The sequence below is a fragment of the Terrapene carolina genome, unplaced genomic scaffold (genome assembly GCF_002925995.2).
Source record: "Terrapene carolina triunguis isolate 2854851 unplaced genomic scaffold, T_m_triunguis-2.0 Scaffold310, whole genome shotgun sequence".
NCBI lineage: Eukaryota > Metazoa > Chordata > Testudines > Emydidae > Terrapene > Terrapene triunguis.
In genome coordinates, this window is record NW_020664661.1 from 1300786 (window position 1) to 1322914 (window position 22129).

The 22129-nt window shown below is 46.5% G+C and overlaps 1 protein-coding gene across 4 annotated transcripts in view; it reads right to left on the reverse strand.

Moving 5' to 3' along the window:
* The window catches only part of PDLIM1 (PDZ and LIM domain 1), a 95826-nt gene that overhangs the window by 7123 nt on the left and 66574 nt on the right, over positions 1-22129 (reverse strand). For 2 of the 4 annotated variants that reach the window (XM_024218736.3, XM_024218737.3), the window contains exons 3-5: positions 21035-21119; positions 8999-9195; positions 2384-2532 (exon numbers count right to left, since the gene is read on the reverse strand). In XM_024218736.3, coding sequence (XP_024074504.1) covers positions 2384-2532; positions 8999-9195; positions 21035-21119 — 431 coding nt within the window. Of the gene's footprint in view, positions 1-2383; positions 2533-6437; positions 6744-8670; positions 8742-8998; positions 9196-21034; positions 21120-22129 lie in introns of those variants that run through there. The other 2 variants (XM_024218739.3, XM_024218738.1) reach the window with 2 other exon arrangements.

Genomic DNA, 22129 nt, shown 5'->3' on the forward strand with positions numbered 1-22129 from the left:
ATTATAGACTTATAGAAAGAGACCTTCTAAAAACGTTAAAATGTATTACTGGCATGTGAAACCTTAAATTAGAGTGACTAAATGAAGACTTGGCATGTCACTTCTGAAAGGTTGCCGACCCCTGGTATAGGGTAAAAGCACACACAAGACCAGATTTCACGGTCTGTGACGCGTTTTTCATGGCCATGAATTTGGAGGGCCATAGCTATGATGCAGCTGCCAGCTTCAGCTCCTATTATCACAGCAGAGTACAGAGAAAGGCTAGAGCACAGCCAGCCACACGCTCTGCGGATGCTGTTGCACCATTTGCCTATTGGGCCAATGGCTCGACATGTCAAAGCTGGCTCTCAGCCAGCCTGCTAAGACAGCCCTGCCTATATCAAGGACATCTGTGCCGTTGTACCTACATCACTGCAGGTACCCAGGGGTGACCCCTGCGGTTGACCACTGTACCAAGGCAAAGCAGGGTTTGCACTAGTGCAGGCTAAACCGCAGAGGTGCAAGTCCCACTTGGCCCCAGTCCAACTCGTCTATGTTTGTGTTTTGCCCACCATAGGTGTATTGATGTAGTTACGCATCTGCAAAGCTCCTTAATCCTGAGTCGCCTTTGAATGGACCAGGAAGGATACAGCACCACTTCAGAGTCACTGCCGCCCATGATGATGTCCCTCAGTGACATGTGTAACTACTGTTGCTCCATCCAGACAATCCAATATGATGGACTGTGCAGGGAAGAGGCACAGCAGCTTGCTCATGGTAGCCAACTCTAAAACATCTTTTTAGTTATTTGAAAAAAAAAACCCTTCCTACCTTATTTTACATGAAATGTGACCCCCCAATAAGAGTTCTAAGGCTGAAAAGTGATTTGAGGCTCACCCCAGAGGGACTGTTATTTCATTGGTTGTTATTCTGAGTTCCAAGATAAATAAAGACCAAAAGACACTGGCCCAGATCCTCAGCTGGTGTAAAGCAGTCAGATGACTGAAGACAGTGGTGTCTCTGCTGACTTCCACCAGCTGGGGATCTGGCTCAGAGTCTTTGAGCATTTGCTGCCTGTGCCTGTTTATCACTGTAAACTTTAGCAGCATCACCAAGCATCTGGACTGGAATGCCAGAGCCTTTCTGAGCTGTGTTGAAGGGGAAGCAAGTTAAGCAACAAACATTCTTTCAGGGATGCATAACTTTACAGGTCCTGCTCAGTATCAAGAATTATCAGCTCAAAATGAAACCAAGCAACAGCCCATTTTGGCTCTTTATCAGGCAGGCACATTTCAGTTTCCAGCAATGCTGCAAATCCTTGCAAAGTAGAATAAGAGGCTCCTTTGCCTCTTATTTTCTTCAGTGCTATTGAGAACAGGGTCGACTTTCTCGGTGATTGACAAATGAAATGAGAGTTTCTCACATATGTGCAGAACTCCCATCAGTAGTTGTAAGTTACAAACATGCAACATAAACAGGGACACTTAAAAATATATGACTTTATCTTGGATTAAACTAAAAGAATTTTAAGAATCTAATTTTCTTCTCGCTTTAAGGCCGTTTGTTTGCTCTTTGCAAATCACTCAGCTTAGACAATGGAATTTAACAGATCTGTTTCACTTCCAGACTCATACCAGACTACCATGTTATTACAGATGGACTTGAACATACACCTCCCCAGTGCTGTGAACTCAGCCAAAGAAAGGCTTTTAATTGGCCATTCATCAAACACATCTCTTTCCCTATCTAGACCTGTTTGTTAAAGAAAGGAGTTAAAAACAAACAAACTTAAGATCTGGGGCTCAACTAAGTACAACACAGATCCCCTTGATAAGGAGATTGTAGTTGTGCATTGCAAAGTCCAGATGTTGACCCAGTGGTGCCAAAAAGAGTGGCACCTTCAGCTACTCGTCCTTACCAGATCCAGTAATTTCCTGGATTACAGCTGCAGCTGATTTTTCCCCTTTCCTTGTTGAGAGGATGGAAACTGCTAGCTTTAGTGCTCACACCCTCACACACATTGTCCCATACAATTTTGGATCTAAAAATTCTTTACCCAGTGAAAAGTGAAGCCTGATATTTAGAAAATTTGGGGGAGTTTCTAAAACTTTTGTTAAAGGATTCCTTTTTGATGTTTTAGGGTTTGTTTTTAAAATGCTCATGCCGTAAGAGTTCAAACCCATGGGTACATATGGATAACAACTGTATGGAAAGAGTATCCCTGAACATGGAAGTTAATGGAAAAGTGTCTGTCTGTAGATTTCTGTGGAAATCATCTACAAAGACCACTTTGAACAATCAGTAGGTGGGGAAGAGGGTTTGCTTTTAAACCAAATGTAGACTATAGATCAGATCATAGCAAAGGGAATCTGACAGTCACATGGAGAACACAGTAACTGCTTACCTTCAGATTCTAAAATTTCTTGTAGCACCAGGAATGAAGCAGATTGCCTGGGTGGTTCCTTTGGGTCTTCAGTCTCCTGGAGCATCTTGTAAACCTCAGACTCCTTGTCTATGACAAGGTTATTGGAGGGCTGGTTATGTTGCTCCAAACTGGGGAGAATATTAAAAAAAAAAAAAGCTTGATAAATGACCTATAATTAAAATAATCCACTGCCACAATCTGTAAATACTATAATCTGAGAACAAACACCCCCATATGCAAACATATAGCATACAACAATGGCGATAGAGGCTATGTTTGCACAAGTAAAGTGCAATCTTAGTGAGATGAACACCATGGCTTCCCAGTGGAAAACACTATTTTTAGAGGATTTCCACTGTTTCACTCTCTCTCTCTCTCACACCCACACTTCTCAAGTATACTTTGCAATTCAATGTAAGAAATTTAAAAAGGTACTTTCCAGGAAATAACAGTTCTGCTGAAATTTAAAAAGGACCATTGTGCCATAAAGAATGAATTGTGCTGCTCTTGGAGCAGGCCCAGCTCCTGTTGTTTAAGAAGGGCGATCTGGCTTGGTTCTTAGCACAACTAGAGCTGGAGACAGAGAGTGTTTAGTGCAGGCAATAGGGAGCAAGTGGGGCTTAGTATAATGAAAGCTGAGTTTCAACTTCAACTGCAGAGGGTGACTCACTGCTTGTTCCTGTTCTGGGAATGCGGGGGGACCAATGCTACAATTCAGCAAAACACTTAAAAATGTGCTTAACTTGAATAGGGGAATTTGTATTCCATTCCTAATATTACTTACACATATCAATATTGATTAGCTTCTATTAATAATTCTCTAATTAAAAAATCCTTTGCATTATAGAGAGACCTGGTCCTGCAGACCTTACTCCTAAGAGTGACAGCTGCAGTTTCAAGCTCAAAGTGATTTTTAAAAAATGGGTATCAATATTTCCATTTTACAGATAGGGTAACTGAGGCACAGAGCACTTCAGCAATTTGCCTAAGCTCACAGAACAGGTCAGTGGCAGAGTCAGGAATACTGTTCCACCTCCTGCCCCCAAGCTGCTGCTTTAAGGGCTGGATCTTCATTGTCTATCTAGACATTTTTTTTGCCTTTTGTGGTGAGAGTGATTAGCAATCTCAGTTTAATGGTTTTGGTTTTGAAGTATAAATGTAGCACCTCAGAATATAAGCCATCTCTCTGTGGATACATTTGTGCTAGTTGAAGCATCCTAAACGAATGCAGCTGGAAACATTACCCAAGTTGGATTAGGGGCAAATGTCTTCTTTAAAAAAATGGGACACTGAAGAATGAGTGTCATTTGCCTACAAGGTTAAATAATATACAATGAGACATAAGTGGTTTGCTAGGTTCAGCCTATAAGAACACCATTGTCGCATATAGTAAGTGCAGGCACTTGTAAACAAGCATCCTGAAACTGAGATGAATTTGTAGAGAGAAATCTTTTTGATGATGAAGCAACTGCATATTTTCCATGCCAATTTGTAATCAAGTCATCTAGGGGTTAGCCTGCACAATAAACACTCCAAGTGCCAGAGTTAAATGGATGGCAAATGTTATAATGCACTTTTTCATGAAATAATCTCAAAAAATGTTCCCATCTATGGTAAAATATTCTGGAGTGAAAGCAGTGTACTCTTTCAAGCAATATACACATACATTCAAGCGTCTAGAATATAAATCTCAATGACCTGAAACTCTTAGCAGAAACAGGATCAAGTCCCGATGTCTTTTACATAGGAAATTCCCTGGATTATCCTAAATTAATCCATGCCCCCCATTACATTCTTATACCCTGGTGTTCTCCCATCACCTTTTCTACTCTCAAAATAATGGGCTGATGCCCACTGTTAGTCTTTCAATCACAATACTAAGGATATTTAATCCATGTACATTGAAAAGAAAATGCTAAAAATTGTCTTATGGAGCATTATAAACAGACACACAACATTTCAAACAAATAAGTATTGTGACAATGTGCATAATGTACATGTCAGACCTTACACATTTTTAGCACTTAGTGATCCATTTTTTAGAAAATGAGACTGTGAAGACAGACCAAAAAAAAAAAAAAAAATCTTTCATTAAATTGTGCAATCGCTCATATCTTGAGGAAGGCGCACATACTAATGTTATTAATACAAAGTGATAGAACTGGCTTAAAAGTAAGAGTCTGTGGGGACAGATATTTGGCAGAAGACAACTCTGACATCCTTCAGTGGAGTTAATCATTCCAAAAGGAGAGCAGAGGAACCTTGCTAATTCATAGTAGTGACCAGGAGACCCACTGTTGAATTACTGAGTTTTGCAAATTAGCAAGAAACCAACACCACAGTAATAAAACCCACAAAGAGACAGCCTCACTTAGTGTATTTTGGCAAGTGTAATTTCGCTTTTATATTACTGTAGAACATTTTGTAAAGGTAACAAAGGTCTTCGAGATTGGGCGGTAGGGAATTCTAATGCCAGAATATGGTGGAGCCCCACTTGGGTTCTTTTGTCAGCATTATCAGGGTCTGGAGTAGCAAGGAGAAGTAGTGATGTTTACTGTTCCTGAGGTAAAGCATATCAATTACAAGTTGTAACACTGAAATGCTTTGCTCCTTGTAGTTCACTAACTGCACTGCATTGTTATAAAGTGGTGGCTATCTGGGATTTCGTGGCTGTTATATTGCAAAACTTGGCCACATGGATCTCTGCAGTGACTGTTGGGTGAAAACTCAGATCCTCCTGCTCCAAAAGCATATGGTCCTTAACACTAGATCTAAAAGGACTGTTAGCAGTATAGAAGCTATGAAACAAAGCTCTGCAGTTCTAATTTTGTCCAGCAAAGGAGGGTGGGATTCATACACAGTAGCCAGTTCATAGCACTGTAAGATGAAATAGACACAAACTAACTGTAATAATCTAAGAATGTAGCGCTGCAGCTGATTTCCTAACCAGCTCTTGTGAAAGGAATTGGCTTCTTAGCTGTTCTGCAAGATGCTTGAAGTGGTTTAAGCTTTGCTTTTCTCTGCCCACTTTGATTTTAATGTCATCATCTGAAAACCAATTGTGCTGAATGTTGTTTGAAGCGTGCTGAATGTTGTTGACTGTGATTTCATATAACTCAATACAGATCCTGACCTGCTGTGCTAGTGCCAGTTAGCATCAGGGAATCACAGCGCTAAACTGCCTACCATCAGTACAGGCTAATACAATGCAGAAATATTTATATTGCTTTCTGTAGATCTCAAAGCACTTTATAAAGGAGGTAAGCATCATTACCCTTACAGATGGAGAAACTGAGGCACAGGGCAGTGAAGTGACTTATTGAAAGTCACCCAGCAATCCAATGGCACAGTTGGGAATAGGTCTCTTGAATGCCAGTCCAATTCTCTACAAGGTCACCCTGCCTCCAAATTAGTAGGTGTCACCTGCCTGGGAAGTGAACACTGGGGAGGAGGAGCCTGTTCTTGCCAGAAATTGGACTAACTCAGGCTACATAGCCTGATCCTTCAATACACACATAGACCCACCAGTGATATGTGAAATGAAAGCTCACAGGACACTTAGCAGCTGGACAGATGGCAGTGCCTTCCAGTCACTACCGAATTAGGGATTCGGGAATGAAATGTTACCAGTCTGGTGCTTTAAACAGCAACCCCACTCACCCTTCCACTGAACAAGTCAAGTCAGTACAAGACCATTTTTCAAGTAATCAAATCTTGTACGTTTTACGTGTGTGTGTGTGTGTGTGTGTGTGTGTGTGTATGTGTGTAAAGCAGCAGAGGAGAGTGGCAGATTGATTTGGTACATTTCGGTGCTTTGCATTGTGCACAGCAAAGAAATGCAATGCAGAGAAAGCGTCTGTGATGAGAACATCATGCACTAAGTTTTCATTCAGAAAGGTGACACATAAAACCTTGGATTCTTGGTGACAGGTTGACACTGTGAGCAATGGTCAAATAACAAGTCACTTGTGGAGATGAAGCCGTGGATGCACATGTGCGCCGAGTAAGCCACGCACGCAGCAGGCAAGGTTACCTGGGAAAAGCAGGGCTAACGGAAGAGATCTGCCCTTGTAAAGTATCCAGGATGTTTCTCTGGGAATAGAGCTGCAAGGGGGAATTAAATTGCACGTGCACCACTTTGAGTCCCGGCACCTCCACTTCCACAGGGCTGTTGGGGCAGATCTGAGCGGCTTGCTTTAGCTGTTCGGGCCCCACTCTCACTTGGCTTGGGATGGAGGAGGTGCTGTGCCTCCTTTGCAATGGAGGCAAGGAGGTGTGCGGCTGGAGAGGATTATAGACCGTTGCAAAAGGTGCCTGGAACCCAGGAGGCGATAAATGGCTAGAGGCAGGAAAGGGTTACAAGGGAGGTTGGGTATTTTTTTTTTTTAGGGTTGCAGAGTTGAGAGGAAAACACAGAAGGGGGAAGGAAGGAAGGAAGGAAGAAGTTAATGGAGGACTAAACCAAATTCCCAAGCAATTCTGAAATGAGTACTTCAAATCAGGCATTCCTTTCACTAGAAGGATCCACCATACAAAGATCAGCTCTATGGTAAAGCTTCTGGCTAATGCTGACGTGCTGGCTGAGCACAAAGGGTATGTCTACACTGCAGTCAGGAGGTGTGACTGAGCGCACAGAGGCATGTCTGAGCTAGTTTTAATCTAGTTAGATCAGGTATGCCTACATGAACTGCAGTCCCACCTCCAGACTGCAATGCAGACCACCCAAAGGATACAGTGTAGCAGGAGGAACTAGATGCTAAGTCCCTCCCCTCACCCACCCCCGTCACCATAAGGCAATTCTTTTGTAAAGATCTGGAAATCAAGTATAGTGGTTGCAGTTTCTCTGGCCAGACTCTGCATCGCTTACACCAGTGTAAATCTAGAGGAAATGCGCTGGGCTGGACAATTTCAATTACATTCCTCTGGAATAACACTGGCACACGGATCTGGTCTCTTGAGTTCAGAGAAAGATGCTCTGGATGGGGGATGGGGGCTGTGCATTATAGATCATGTGATGTTAGATGAACATGGTGCCAGCCCCACTTCGAAGTCTGAACCATTGAAAAACAAGCCACAGAGCATCAGTCACTATTGTCTGGGGTTTGGCCCCATTAAAGCAGCCTTGCAGTAGCTGTTAATTCAATTCTAAAAGGACACCTGTTTGGTAAACAAAATCCTGCTAGGCTTTAGCAGCTATTTACAATCTCTGCCCACCCACTGCCACCTGCCCTCTTTCCAGGGAGGGAGGGGGGAGTGACAGCCCCATGGGGCTCACTGACACCAGCCTTCTCTCAGGGGAAGCGAAAGGCAAAAATAACCCTTGGGGGCAGGGAAGCCAAAACGTTGACGGCATTGTCCTGACCTTATCAGGGTGGCTACGAGCTAGCATAAGCACATATGGAGCCATGTTTTCAGACTAGTATTAAAAGGTCTCAATTTCTGCAGGCACAAACAACTGTGACCACAATTGAAGTTCCTAGACCTCTCCCTTTTGACTGCACCTGCAAGTCAGGGATTTAGAGGACTAGCACCTAAAGCACAGGCATAAAACTGCACCTTTGAAAGCAGAGGCCAGTATCTTCAGATTGTGATGGCCTCTGTTCTGTGTTTGTGCAGCACCTAGCACCACGACGTCCTGGTCCATGACTAGTGGTTCTAAGCACTAGGGTAATACAAATAACACCGAAGTGCTCTGACTTCTTGTTATTATCATTATCTCCATTTTACAGATGTGGAAACTGGGACGTCGGGAGACTAAGTGAGCGACTTGCTCAAGGTCAGAGAGGAAGCCAGTATCAGAGCCAAGAACAGAGCCCAGCATGTTCCTGGCTCCCAGACCTGTGCTCACATCATCGGATATACTCGGGTTTGTTTCTAGCACTTCAGCCTAGAAGCAGGCTAGTTTTTTTGGTGAAGTGAGAGTTACTTGGCAAGGGTCAGATGCAAACACAAACCCACCCCCATGGCTGTTCTGCTTGGATTGCTGTTGAGGTAGAGTATGTTTTCAGACTTGCAATCTCAACCATGTAACAGGTTGAGCAGAAGAGAAACAACTGCCCAGAGCTCTTTGCAATTCTTTAAAATCCAAAGAAAAGGGCAGTTTAATAAAAACTCCAAGCCTTGACATTGTCCCTGTAACATTTCAAAGCTCTCTCTGAAAAGGGGCTGCTCTTTCCTCTGTACCACACTGTACCCTTCCAGCACTGCTTGTAAAGCCAGAAGAAAAGACTAAGTGTACAAAGTGCTGATAATAAAGCATTGGGCACCTGTTTCGGTCAGAGGGTGATTTTAAGGGCTGGTATGTCATGCTGAACGCACGCTGAAACTGCGCTGGTCTCTGGCAAACAAAAACACACAATTGTTAATTTCACCTTTGCACCTTGCAGAATATTCCCTGCCCCCACTAGCCATGCCCCCCTGGACCGCATCCAGTCTCACCCCTGCTAGCTGCACTCCTTCCACAAGCCTGAAAGAGAATTGTCCCATGTTAAAGAATGGTTACGCTCGCAATGAGTTTATGACAAAGCTTACTCCATGACAACAGACATCCCACCAAGGAGGGGGCAGGGAGAGAGAAGTGGGGAAACTACTTACGGCTTGCTGGGGTCCTGGGCATCACCAGATGACTTAGACTCCACAGCACTGTTGAAGGTCTGGATGTTTTCTGAGGAGTACAGGCCTGCGGGGCTGTTGTACTGGGCAGTGATCACTTTGGGGGCAGTGCTGGAAGCGGTGGCAGCAGTGAATGGCATAGCACTCCGGTTGTGTGCGCTTCCTATATGCCTTATTTCCTGCATGCAAGGGAGCAAAGGCAATGTCAGAAGTGTCTGACATGCAGGTGGGAAGTGCCAGGGCAGCCCGATGAACATGCAGCACGAGGACAGCTCTGCGTAACCAGAGAAGCACTCTCCCCAAATCCACGCAGCTGCGACCCTACACTCGACAGAGCTCTCAGCAGCCTGAAGATCTTGCGCTACGAGCATCCCTATCCACAACTGCTCGCTCTGCTTGACAGCGAAAGAGTCCATAAAGCAGACATTAGGCATCAGCGACGACAGATCACTGGAAAGACAGGGCTGGGGCACACCTATCAGAGCTATTGTCTCGAGCTGTCGGCAAACTTCACTGGATCCACTGAATTCAGTCTCAAGCTTTTTTATTTTTATTTTTTTTATTAATGGAATGGTTTGATTCTGGAGCACAAGTTGGCACAACCACCTTCTCACTGAGCCCCCTGTAAGCCAACCCTGGGAGCAGGACTGTTCAGATTTATCATGTGGCTGGACTTCCATTCAGATCTAATGTAGGCTGACATTTTCAAACGTGACTAGTGGATTGGGGGAGGGGGGCATCCAACCTCTCATACCTTCAAGAGGCCTGATTTTCAGAGGATGGGTGCTCAGCGCTATCCAAAAGTCAGGCCTGGTTAAGGTATCTCAAGTTGGGCATTGAAAAATTGAGGCATTCAAAAAATTACTAGCCACTTCTGAAAAGATCCCCTCCTATTCTCGCCGACATAAAGCAGAGAAATGGAAAGGCATTACAAATTCTTGCATGTGGTTCCCGAGTAACAAATACCCAAAGGTTAGTTATCAAGACAGTGGATTTCACCTGCTACAAGGCTGTGTCCCCCATTTAATTCAGTCAGTCTTCCAATCTGAGCCTCCAATCAATTTGATCAAAAACTCCGGAACCAAAATTCCTTAGCATTTATTTAATCAAAATAAAGAATGGAAGGTTTTTGTGTTTTTTTAAATAGTCCACTGTCATCTTGCCTTTCAATAGCACTTTTCATCCAAAGCACTTAATGCTGGGTAAGTCTGAACCTCATGTACACGCCCAGAAATGGGGAGTAGAGAGGTAAGTGACAGGACAAGAACACAGAGCTAACTGGTGCCAGGCCAGCCCATTCCCAGGCCCTCTGGACTAGCCATTAGATTATGCTGCCTCAGGCAGATATTACAGGACAGTTAGAATCACTGGCTATAGAAAGTTGCTATTTAATAAGAAAAGGACAAAATTCTGAAGACGAGACATGCTCAAGGAAGATTCTTCTGAAGAAGAGACTGCTGCAGCTACAAATGGAATTATTCACATATTGCTCTTGACATAAACACTGTTAAATGCTATGCAAGCTAGGACATGACGCCAGCCGGGCACGTGAACATTAAGGCCTTATCTACACTACAAAGTTTTGTCGGCAAAAGCTGCCTTTTGCCGACAAAACAGGGCAGGTGTAAACACTGCAAAGCTACTATTGGCGGAAAAACTCTGCTGTTTTGCCAACAAAATAAAACCACCTCAACGGGAGACATAGAGCTTTTTGCAGCAAACTTTAAGAGTCATAGCATCAGTGCAGACGCTGCTGTTTGTTTTGTTGACATAACTGGCTTCCACCAGTATCCCACAATTCCCATCATGACCGCTCTGCTCATAGGCGCCGACTTCCCCTCTTCCCCATGGGTGCTCGATCCCCCCACCCGCCCCCACTCCATCTCTTCCATGAGGCCGCCCCACCCCGCCTCTTCCCTGCCCCCATTCCAACCCCTTCCCCAAATCCCCACCTCCTCCCCCTGAGCACACCACGTTCCCGCTCCTCTCCCCTCCCCCTGCCCGGAGCGTGCTAACACTGCCAAACAGCTGTTTGGCGGTGGCTGGGAGAGAAACGCTGGGAGGTAGGAGGAGGAGTGGGAATGCGGTGGCGGGGGGGGGGGGGAGGAGGAGGTGGATTGGGGCGGGGAGGGGAGCTTGGCTGCCGGTGGGTGCAGAGCACCCACTAATTTTTCCCCGTGGGTGATCCAGCCTGAGAGCACCCATGGAGTTGGCACCTATGGCTCTGCTCACTGTTTTGATCTCTGCTGCCCTGCAGTCATGCACCCGCCCCTCCCCTTTCAAAGCTCTGGGAAGTGTCTGACAGTATCTGACAGCCAGCTGCTGCTATGCTCCAGGAACAAAGAGCAAATCATTAACATGGAATGCTCCTGTTCTGCCCTGCACTAGGAATACAGTGGCAGGCAGACTGCTGCTGCAAGGTGTGTGTGGGGTGGGGACTGCTGTGCTGCTTTGACATTCCTCAGCACGGACTCCCCCACCCCAAGACACACCACTCTCCTCTCCCTCCACCCACACACTTCAGTTGAAAAGTGGCTGACAATCTAGCAGGATGCCGATGGAACAATGGGATTGAGAAACCTGTATCATGTGACGCTGTACCTGCCCACTGAGGCATTGCAAACCCTTCCTAAAGCATCCTGCAGCCAATTGCACAGTGAGATAACTACCCACAGTGCACTGCTCTCTGTGTCAATGCAAGAGCTGTTAGTGTGGATGTCTGCTCTAGATCTTTCAAATTTGTGATGATCCCTGTTCTATTGTGAAGGGTCTCAGGCCTAAGTGACACAATATTAACCAGAGGCCTCATCACCATCTTAGCTTCTTGGGTCTACAGTCCCTTACCCCAATTAACACAGCACTCCTTCTGTACATCTCAGAACCCTAAAGCAATGCTACCGGTTTGACTGGTACAGAATAAACCACCCATTTCAAAAGGACAAACAAATTCCCCACAAAATGTTCATTTTAATGTTCAGTAACATTTCTAGATTTCCTTAGCCAGCTGGCTGCTGTCCCCAAACTGACAGAGTCAATCGGAAATGCTCCCATTCATGAGTCACTAGAAACCAATGGGGTAGCTAGAGCCAGTCATGTGTGGGCTAGAAAGAGGAGCTTTCACATGTCATCTCCAATTGGAGTGTCTGGGTATTAGGCCTGTAGGTTTCCCACACACTGATGAAAGACCAACCCCTACAATAAGAAGTTAATGTCCCATTTACCCAGCAGTGTTCAAGCCTTTTGTTCAAGTCTTATTTCAAGCACAATGATGACACTGCTCTTCTGCCCATAAAGATAGTCTTTCCCATGGCAGAGACTGTGGATGGTAGCAAGAAATGAGAGTGACCACTCTGTCAATTACCCAAGGGAAGAATCAATATTCTTACCCCAGGAAAGAATTGGCCCAATGCAATTATTAAAACCCTCATTAAGAGGATGCAAGTAGAAAACGGTTTCAGTCACGTGTATAATACTCCTCCTGGGGGGATTCTGCGGGACTGTGTGCCCACTGAAAATGCCCCCCCCCCCACAGCTTTCCTGTGTTTCTCTGCAGAAAACGGTACCAAAGCAAAGGGAAGCCATGCTGGGGGAGGGGGGGGGGGCCTGAGCGCCACCTCCTGGGTCCTAGTGCCAGTCATGCTCCCCCTTCTGTGTACTGGGAGCCCTCCTGTTTTCTATTCTGTGCAACAGTGAGTGCCCGCAGTGGAGCGGGGGGAAATGAGGGAAAGGGGGTGAGGAGAAGAGGCAGGGGGGGAGAAAGGGGAGATGGAATGTGAGGGGGAGGGGAGGTGGGGCGGATTGTGTGTGTGGGGGGGTGGAGAATGAAAGGGGATAGGGGAGTCGGGAGCCCGGCATGCGGCGTCCCCTCAGCAGCAGCTGGGGCTCCCCCATTAAGCAGGCCCATTGAACCCTCACCCTGACAAGCCCTACCCCCCAACATCTGTACCGCTCTGACGAGTCCCCCACCCCCAGACTCCCACCCCACTAGTTCCCAACCAGCTGCACCTGGACCCCCACCCCATCAAGCCCCACTCCCCCAGCACCCAGACCCTCCCACTGTGTCCCCCACACCCAGCCCCGCCCCACCAAGCCCCATCTCCCCACACACCCCAACCACCTTCACTCGTAGAGTCCTATTGCCCCTGTACCCGGAACCCCCCCCCCCCAACGAGACCCTGTGTATCTAGATTCTCCACTGAGCCACCCGCACCCAGATTGCCCCACCCAGAAACCTCTCACCCCATACCTGGATCCCCCCACACTAAGCCGATTCACACTTGGATCCTGCTGGGCTGAGCCTGCCCACCCACCCACATCTGGTACACAAGGAATAGGAAATTCTGAGGGGTTATGTCACACAGGGAAAATAAAGGGACTGAGGAGCAGGACTCTTCTTCCCTACAGTCAAAGCTTCCATTCTCCCACCTCCTCCCGCCACCCCGTTCTCCTTTCCAAGTGAAGCCAAAAGCTGTACTAGGAGGGGCAAGGGTCCTTGCTACCACTCCTCCTTCAGCAGCATTCGAAGAGATACTGCTGCCTCCCCACTGTGCTTGTGGGGGGCAGACGTGCTGCCCCAAGCAAGGCAGGGAAGCTGCTGAAATCCCATTTCAGGTCTCAGTGTTGTCAACTCTCCTGATTTTAGGGTCTTGCGATATTTGGTGCTTCTTACAACCTCAGCTGGTGGAGTCATGGGGCTACATGAGACTCTCTGTTTTTATTTAAAAAGTAAGTTTCTAGCCCTTGTTGTTGGAGAGAAAAGCTTGAAAATCTGACCCCCTCCTCTGCCACAAAGGCTCCAAACTCAGGGGGCAAATGAGAACACAGTAGTTTAAAAAACCAGGAGATCTTAAAAATTATCTCATGATTTTTTAAACTGGATTTTTGAACTGAACTGGATACTGCACCTAGATATCTGCTCCAAGAGAAGAATATTAACATTTCTTGGTGTCCATTGTTTATCTGCTCTACACTAGAGATGGGTCTAAGTCCAAATCTCAGATCCAGTGAGCTTTAGGTTTATTGAGAGGAGTTGTTCAGATCTGGAACCAAACTTCTCAGCTCAAACCCATCCCTCCCAGCACACACCATGCTAGCTTTGCATCTCTGCCTTTAAGAGCACAGTTCACAGAAGTATGTTTAAGCCAAAGATTTAGCAACTTCAAAAACAAAGTTATTGCAGCCAACTCTCTCACTGATTCCAGGTGCACAGACCAATCTGTCTGAGCTCCCATCTCTCTCTGAGATCCACGGGATGTGTCACGGCTCTTGGGGATTAGAGTGTCTTCACATAGCCTTACTCTTTTCTCATCCTTTCAAAAACTTTTCTCATGTTTTGAAAGCAGAGTAGAAATTTGGAAGACTTTTTGATGAGAGGGAGGCAAGGGGACAAAGCTGTCTGACCAGCTTCCCACATCCTCTCTCTCTGACTTTCCTAAAGCATTCCATACTTATGTAGTAATGCTGCCTAAACAAAGAGAAACAGGAGGTCACCAAAAGCCAACAAAGTTCAGCCATCTCCAAGTGGAGATGGTTACGTTATAGACTATTGCTTCACACAGACTGCTAGTACACCCACGGCCTTATCAAAGGTCATATCAACAACACACCCACTCTCTATACTTTGTGGCTTCTAAATCTCCATGGAGACAAATATACAAAATGGAAACAATTACATCACCCCATAGGATGTGAGCAGCACTGCCTAAGGAAACCTCGGGAAAGTTGATACATGTGGCTGACTGTTTCAGCCATCACCTGAATGCTGCTATTCACTCTCAGAAGTAACTAGAACATGTTTCTGAAGGTTATGTCTTATTTAAGACAAAACAAAAATCACTGTTCCGTTGTTAAGTTTACACAATTTTTGGTTAAAGGAGCCTTAAACCTTAAATTAACCTTAAACCTGAATCTTCCACTTAGATTTTTTGGGGATGTTCTAATATTTCTGCCTCAAAGTAGGAAGAGAGGATCTTTTGGGAAATGGGCCAGATCACCTGGAAATGACTGCAGCTTAGAACACTCTCGAAGCTGCTCTCACAGCCCATTTTATCTGCTTATTATTATTTGAATACAGACGCACCTAAAAGTGCAAACTGAGATCAGAGCCCCACTGTGCTGGCACTTCACAAACATAGTAAGAGACAGACCCTGCCCCAAAGAGCATGCACTCTAAATAGGCAAGACAAAGGATGGGGGAAAGGAAGTATTATTCCCCATTTTATAGATTGGGAAACTGAGGCACAAAGCGACTACGTGACTTGCCCAAGATCATCCATGGACTCTATGGCAGGGCCAGGAATTTAACCCAGATTTTCCCGGTTCCAACTCAGTACCTTAACCAGCAAGTCATCCTTCCTCTCCTATTTGGATCCCTGTGAAACAGGGAAATGAAGCACAGAGGGCAGGTGGTTCTGGTGGTTTTGTCCTTTCCACTGGGGGGGGGGGGGGGGGTAACTCAAGTGGAAACAGATGCTGAATGTGACACCCTTAAGATTTGGGTGAGAAGCACAAGTGAAATAATTGAGCAAATACACCAGTCATTTCCTTCCTCCAAAGTTAACAGTCACACCCAACACAGAACTACATCAGCTAGCTGACCCATCGCTACTGGAGGGTTACAGGTTTTTTTAGTAAAAGCTGATTTTATCATCACTCTACGATGTGATACATATGCTACCACAGCCATAACTCTCTAGCTAAACATCCCACAGTCCTAGCTATTCATTTGAATGATTGCTCTCTGTACATCCTAAGGCTGGACCTCTTGGAGACAATGAGAATCTTCTTCAAGGAGTTTTGGATCAGTCCCTAAATGAACCACATATAGTTGTGTATGTAATATGGGACCAAAACTAGTAATTCTGTTCAGTATATGGTCCCCACACTCATATGAACAAGTACTATGGTTCTGGCAGAGCAAAAAGCCACCCCAAAACACATGCTATCTATTCTGCAAGTGAATAAATGAAAGTTCTATAACTATTGCTAAGAATAATTTACTCATTATTTTTAATTATGAGTAAGCTATAATGATAGTTGCTTCTAAGATTCTGCATGTCCAACAAAAACATCTACTCACCCAACAAAAGTAAAATATAACAACTTGTACAATGATGTTGGTAAAAAGTTAAATCATCATTTTATTAGGCCTATGCTGGTAAAATTCTTGAAAATTTTGCAAGGCTGGCATAGACAGCATGATCTGCTCAGGGTATGATGATGGATAAAAAACCCCATTTGCAACAGGCAAGATCATGAAGTCTAATTTGCTATTCTATACACAGAGCCCCCAAGTTAGACAACCTGGCATGTTTGCTACATTTCCAGGAGAAATTAGCACTCAAGTTGACATTGCAGTCACACAGTGTCTACGTTGCAAAGTATCACTTGCAGCAGTCATTGAATGGGGTACGGACAAAACCCCCTAGGGTTTATTAAAAGCGGGTGTTATTCATGTCATTATTCTCTTTTTCTTGGCAGACGGGCTCGAGACATTTAAAGAGGCACTGGCAAAGCTGGCAAGCTCAGTGGGCTCTTCCAATTATGGGTTGGATTGCAGAACTCTTCCCTCACTGTGCCAGTTTGTCCTGCTTGCATACTAAAGGAGAGAGGGTGATTTATCCAGTGCCTCAATTTGTTAAGACTGCTGCAGCTGGCTCCACTTTTAAACAGGCTCTAAGAGGAGAGTGATGACAAACCTGATGTGAAGATTAAGCCTAGAGACACTGGAAATAACCCTTTAATCCAGGGATACCCATATTTTGCCAGGACGTATCTAGTGGGGTCCCACAGCTGTCTGTCCTAAATCAGGTACTATTCAATATTTTCATTAATGACTTGGATAATGGAGTGAAGAGTATGCTTATAAAACTTGCAGATGACACCAAGCTAGGAGGGGTTGCAAGCACTTTGGAGGACAGGATTAGAATTCAAAGTAACCTTGATAAATTGGAGAATTAATTGGTCTGAAATCAACAAGATTAAGTTCAATATGGACACATGCAAAATACTTCACTTAGAGAGGAAAAATCAAATGCACACATACAAAATGGAGAATAACTGGCTAGGCAGTAGTACCACTGAAAAGGATCTGGTGGTTAGAGTGGATCAAAAGTTGAATCTGAGCCAAAAATGTGATGCTGTTGCAAAAAAGACAAATATTCTTGGGTGTATTAACAGGAGTGTTTTATGTAAGACATGGGAGGTAATTGTTCTGCTCTACTCAGCACTTGTGAGGCCTCAAGATGGGAGTATCGTGTCCAATTCTGAGTACCAAACTTCAGCAAAGATGTGGACAAATTTGAGGGAGTCCAGGGGAGAGCAACAAAAATGAATAAAGGTTTAGAAAACCTGACCTGTGAGGAAAGGTTAAAAAAATTTTCATGTTTAATCTTGAGAAGAGAAGACTGAGGGGGGATCTGATAACAGTCTTCAAATATGGTAAGGGCTGTCAAAGAGGACAGGAATCAATTGTTCTCAATGTCCACTGAAGGTAGGAAAAGAAGAAAGCAGCAAGAGAGATTTAGGTGGAACATAGAAAACGCTTTCTAACTTTACTATAAGGTTAGTTAAGCTCTGTAACAAGGGAGGTTGTGGAATCCCCATCACTGGAGGTTTTTAAGAATAGGTTAGACCTACCACCTGTGAGGGATAGTCTGGTATACTTGGCCCTGCCTCAATGACCTCTCCTGATCCCTTCCAGCCCTCCATGTCTCGGAGAGCTGCATCAGCAGGCAGTTGGTAGCTGAGGGCTGAAAATCAAAGGGGCACACCCATAATGTTTGCTTTCACTTAGAGCTTTCTTTATAAGCCAATAGAAACTGCTTGCCTGAGTTCTTAAGCAATAAAAACCTGCAGTTGAACTTGGATCAACTCTTTTGTCCTGTGCTTACAGGAACAAGAGAGCTGAAGGCTGCACCTCAGGACTACACAGTCCCTATTCTGTCTATTCAGGGGTTTATACTGTGCTCATCACCAGAGTTCCTGAGAACCCCTTGGTCTGCCCCTGCTTTAAACTGAAAAGAATCAACACCTCTAGGCATTTTTAAGTGATTTACAAAACAGAGAGAGGTTGGTGGCAAAACAACTATGTAGGAAAATTCAACAGCCAGTATAAGCTCAGCAACAGTTCTCGCATAGCCTTGGATTTAACTCTTGCTTCATTTAAGAGAGGAAGCATTAGCCAAGCACTGGGGTTATCCTTGCTTTTACAGAAGTGCTGGGGGATCTTTAGTACTTCGAGGGTCATGTCTGCCCACTTCTTCCAAAGGATGGAGTTTATACAATATTCTATAGTGCTGCAATGCAGTGTCAGAGCATGCTACGAGACTAGCCCTAGCCAAGGTGGCCAAGTCACAAGCTCCAGCTCTGAACTTCTCCAGTGTTTGGAGGTAGGAAAGCGTGAATCCAGGTGGTTTGGGCCCCAACTCTCCATAACTCACAGGCTAGAAACCCACCAGAGAACCCAGAGCCAGAATGTCCACCTCTGCCTTATCCCCTCCCAACCTACCAGCTTGTGTGGCTTGCTGTAGCTTTACTTGTCTCAGACACTTAAGGAGTTGACTGGGAGAAGTGCTACAGCAAGTTCTGTACATCAGCTGCTAGCCTACCATGAATACTGATCCCCCCAACCTGGCATGGAACAGGGAAAAAGATGAGATCCAGGACAGTTCCTGGGCAAACAGCTCCAAGTTACTGCATCAAGATGGTCTTATTCTATACGAAGGCTCGTTTTGTGGTACAAGTTTACCACATAAATGTAGCAGGACAAATTAGTATTTTCCTGGTTACACAATGAACTATTCTCACATTCTAATTTTGCTAGAAAAAAAACTCAAACATGGTAAGTTCTAGGACCAGATTCTGATCCATTATATTGGTGCAAATCCAGAGCAACTCCTCTGATTTCACTGCAGTTACTCCACATTTACACACGTGTAACCATCTGAATTTGGCTCAAAAAATTCTTTGGGGATTGGACACAAGGAGCTATGTGAAACCGGGCCTCTGCTAACAGAGCCAAATCACAGCCAAAGGCAGAGGCTGAAAATAACAATGGGAAATTTTGTTTTTAAAGCTGTCAACCCCCAAGGTTTATTTGTATCTCCTGGCATGAAACAAAACAAAGGCTTCTCCTCCCCGCCACAAATGGACAGTGATGCAAAATGGGCACATTATCTTTGTATAGGATGGGTTATAAACCCTTAGGCCTAGATCCTCCAAGACATTTAGGCTTCTAGCTTCCAATGATTTCCACGGAAGTTAGGAGCCAAAATACATTTGAGGATCGGGCCTTCATATATTAAGTCTGGCCCCACTTAGTGCACTTTGCCACGCTAATAAAGGGGGAAAGGCACTAATGGGAGTTGGATGTCTACATCCCATTGACTTCCAAAGGAACCTCACTGCCTTTGTCCCCTAAAATTGACTGAAATTGAATTGAAACAGGCCACTAGCATGCTTCAAAACCCATGTCCTCAAATGGACTATGCACACCACAAAGGAACTGAAAGGGTGGCACTCCCCATCTCCAAAGCTTTCCTATTAGTCAGTATCCCTGCATTTTTAGCATAAATGAGTCATTGTGAGAATGAATCATTTGTCTCCCACCCTGCCTTGGGGCCTCTCTTATCTAGGAAAGCCAACAAGCTTAGCAATGGTTAAGATTAAAGTGCTCAAACTGTTATTTATGGCCTATATTCTGTTGCACCCGCTGTGTGATAGGCACTGTTCACATATACACATAGTCCCTGCCCCAAACAGCTCACCATTGGCAAGTCATTTAGATAAGTTCTTCAGGGCAGCACCTAGAGAAGGGGTGGGCAAACTTTCTGGCCTAAGGGGCATATCTGGGTATGGAAATTGTATGGGGGCCATGCATGCTCACGAAATTGGGGATTGGGGTGCAGGAGGGGGTGAGGGCTCTGGGGTGGGGCTGGGGATGAAGGGTTGGGGGTGCAGGAGGATGCTCTTGGCTGGGACCATGGGGTTTGAGGGCAGGAGGGGGATCAGGGCTGGGGCAGGGGGTTGGGGCACAGGAGGGGGTCAGGGGTGCAAGCTCCGAGCAGTGCTTACCTCAAGCAGCTCCCAGAAGCAGCGGCATGTCCCCCATCCAGCTCCTACACGGAGGCGCGGCCAGGCAGCTCTGCACACCGCCCCATCCATGGATGCCGCCCCTGCAGCTCCCATTGGCTGCGGTTCCTGGCCAATGGGAGCTGCAGGGATGGCGCTTGGGGCGGGGGCTGCGTGCGGAGCCCCCTGGCTGCCCCTACACATAGGAGCCAGAGCGGGAACATGCCGCTGCTTCCAGGAGCCACGTGGAGCGGGGCAAGCCCCCAATCCTGTTCCCTGGCAGGAGCTCGAGGGCCGGCTTAAAACGTCTGGAGGGCTGGATGCAGCCCCCAGGCCGTAGTTTGCCCACCCCAACCTAGAGCAATTCTGAGGCTATAGAATGTCTGGGACCTAACAACATTCCAGGCTACGCCATGTTCCAAAGCCAGCCTGAGGCTGCTAGCTCCTTGAGGCAGGGCCTATCTCTCTCACTAGACCAGATGAGTGCCTAGCACATCATGGGCAGTACGGCAAAAAATGAGTACAAAGAGAACACAAGGCTCTTTCCAAACCCAGCTCATCATGCACCACATCAAGCCTCGTTAAGAGCTCAGCTGGGCCACAGCAGAGTTCAGAATAAGGACTAGCTCACTCTCCCTCACAGAGATCATAGAATCATAGAATATCAGGGTTGGAAGGGACCTCAGGAGGTCATCTAGTCCAACTCCCTGCTCAAGGCAGGACCATCCCCAACTAAATCATCCCAGCCAGGGCTTTGTCAAGCCGGACTTTAAAAACCTAGCACTATCACAGCTAGTCTGCTCGCTCTTTGAAGATTTGAGGCCACTGTTCCCACTGAAATCAGCTGGAGCTAGAGGTGCTTAGCACAGCTGCGAATCAGGTCATATGCCACTCTGGAACAGGGCACAGTGAGGAAACAACAAATAGCGCAAACCCATTATTACTTACCTGGGGTTGAGATGCCAGATTCATCTTGTATGGATTGGGCTTTCCCTCCTCTGTCACCAGAGGGGACCAGACTTTGGATTCCGTTCTGCAATACAGGAACATTAACGATGGTTAATTTGATAGTTTTCTTTCCTTGGTTCAGTTATGGGGATTCAATTAAATGGTTTTTAAACCATTCAGAAACAGGAATCTCAGCACCACAAGGGAAGGGCAAGGGCTGGAAAATATTCCACACAAAATACTGGAAAAGTCAATCTTCACGGGTAGATTGTGGTGGGGAGTGTAGTGAGTCGGCGTAGCCCCCCTGCGCCTCTGGCAGGGTGGCACAGCCTCCATCCCTAGAGTGGGCGGGGCTACCGGGTCCGGGGCCCGCCCCTCCAAGGTCACGGCCCCGACCCGGAAGTATAAAAGCCCACCACCAAAGCTCAGTAGGGCCCAGCCTGCCGGAGAGAGCAGACGCTCCGGGCCGAGCTCCCGGTTGGGAGTCAGCGGCCGGCCGCGAACCGCCTGCTAACGGCCCGCGCCGCTCGAGCCTTCCTCTAGCCAGGTACCCCGAGGAGGACTGGCCCAGCCTCCCCCGGACCCGTCACGCCGAAGAGGACTGGCCCAGCCTGCCGCGACCCAGCTATCCCGAGGGAGACTGGCCCAGCTGGCCCCAGACCAGCAGCCCCGAGGAGGAGTCAAGCCTGCCCCGGGCCAGCTATCCGGAGGAAGAACTGCCGGACCAGCCCTCAAGCCCCGCTCCCGAGGAGCCGATGCTACTAGACTGGCCCGAACCCAGCACTGCCGCCGAGGTAAGCCCCGAGGGGGACGAAGGAAGTAGCCCGGGGGTAGCCGACCCCGGTCAGGCTGCAGAGGCCTATGAGCCCATGTCAGTGTGTTTCGGTCAGGATACCCCACTGACCAGCAGCGATAGTAATCGCTGCTAGGGCCCCGGGCTGGGACGCAGTGGAGTGGGTGGGCCTGCGTCCCCCCCTGCCACCCCCACTCACGGGTGGCAGGCTTCCCCCTCACCCAACGTTCAGGTAGGAACCTGAACCCCTGAACAGCTTGTCGGCTCAACCCCCTGCCCCAAAGGGCTTGAGCGAAGACTGT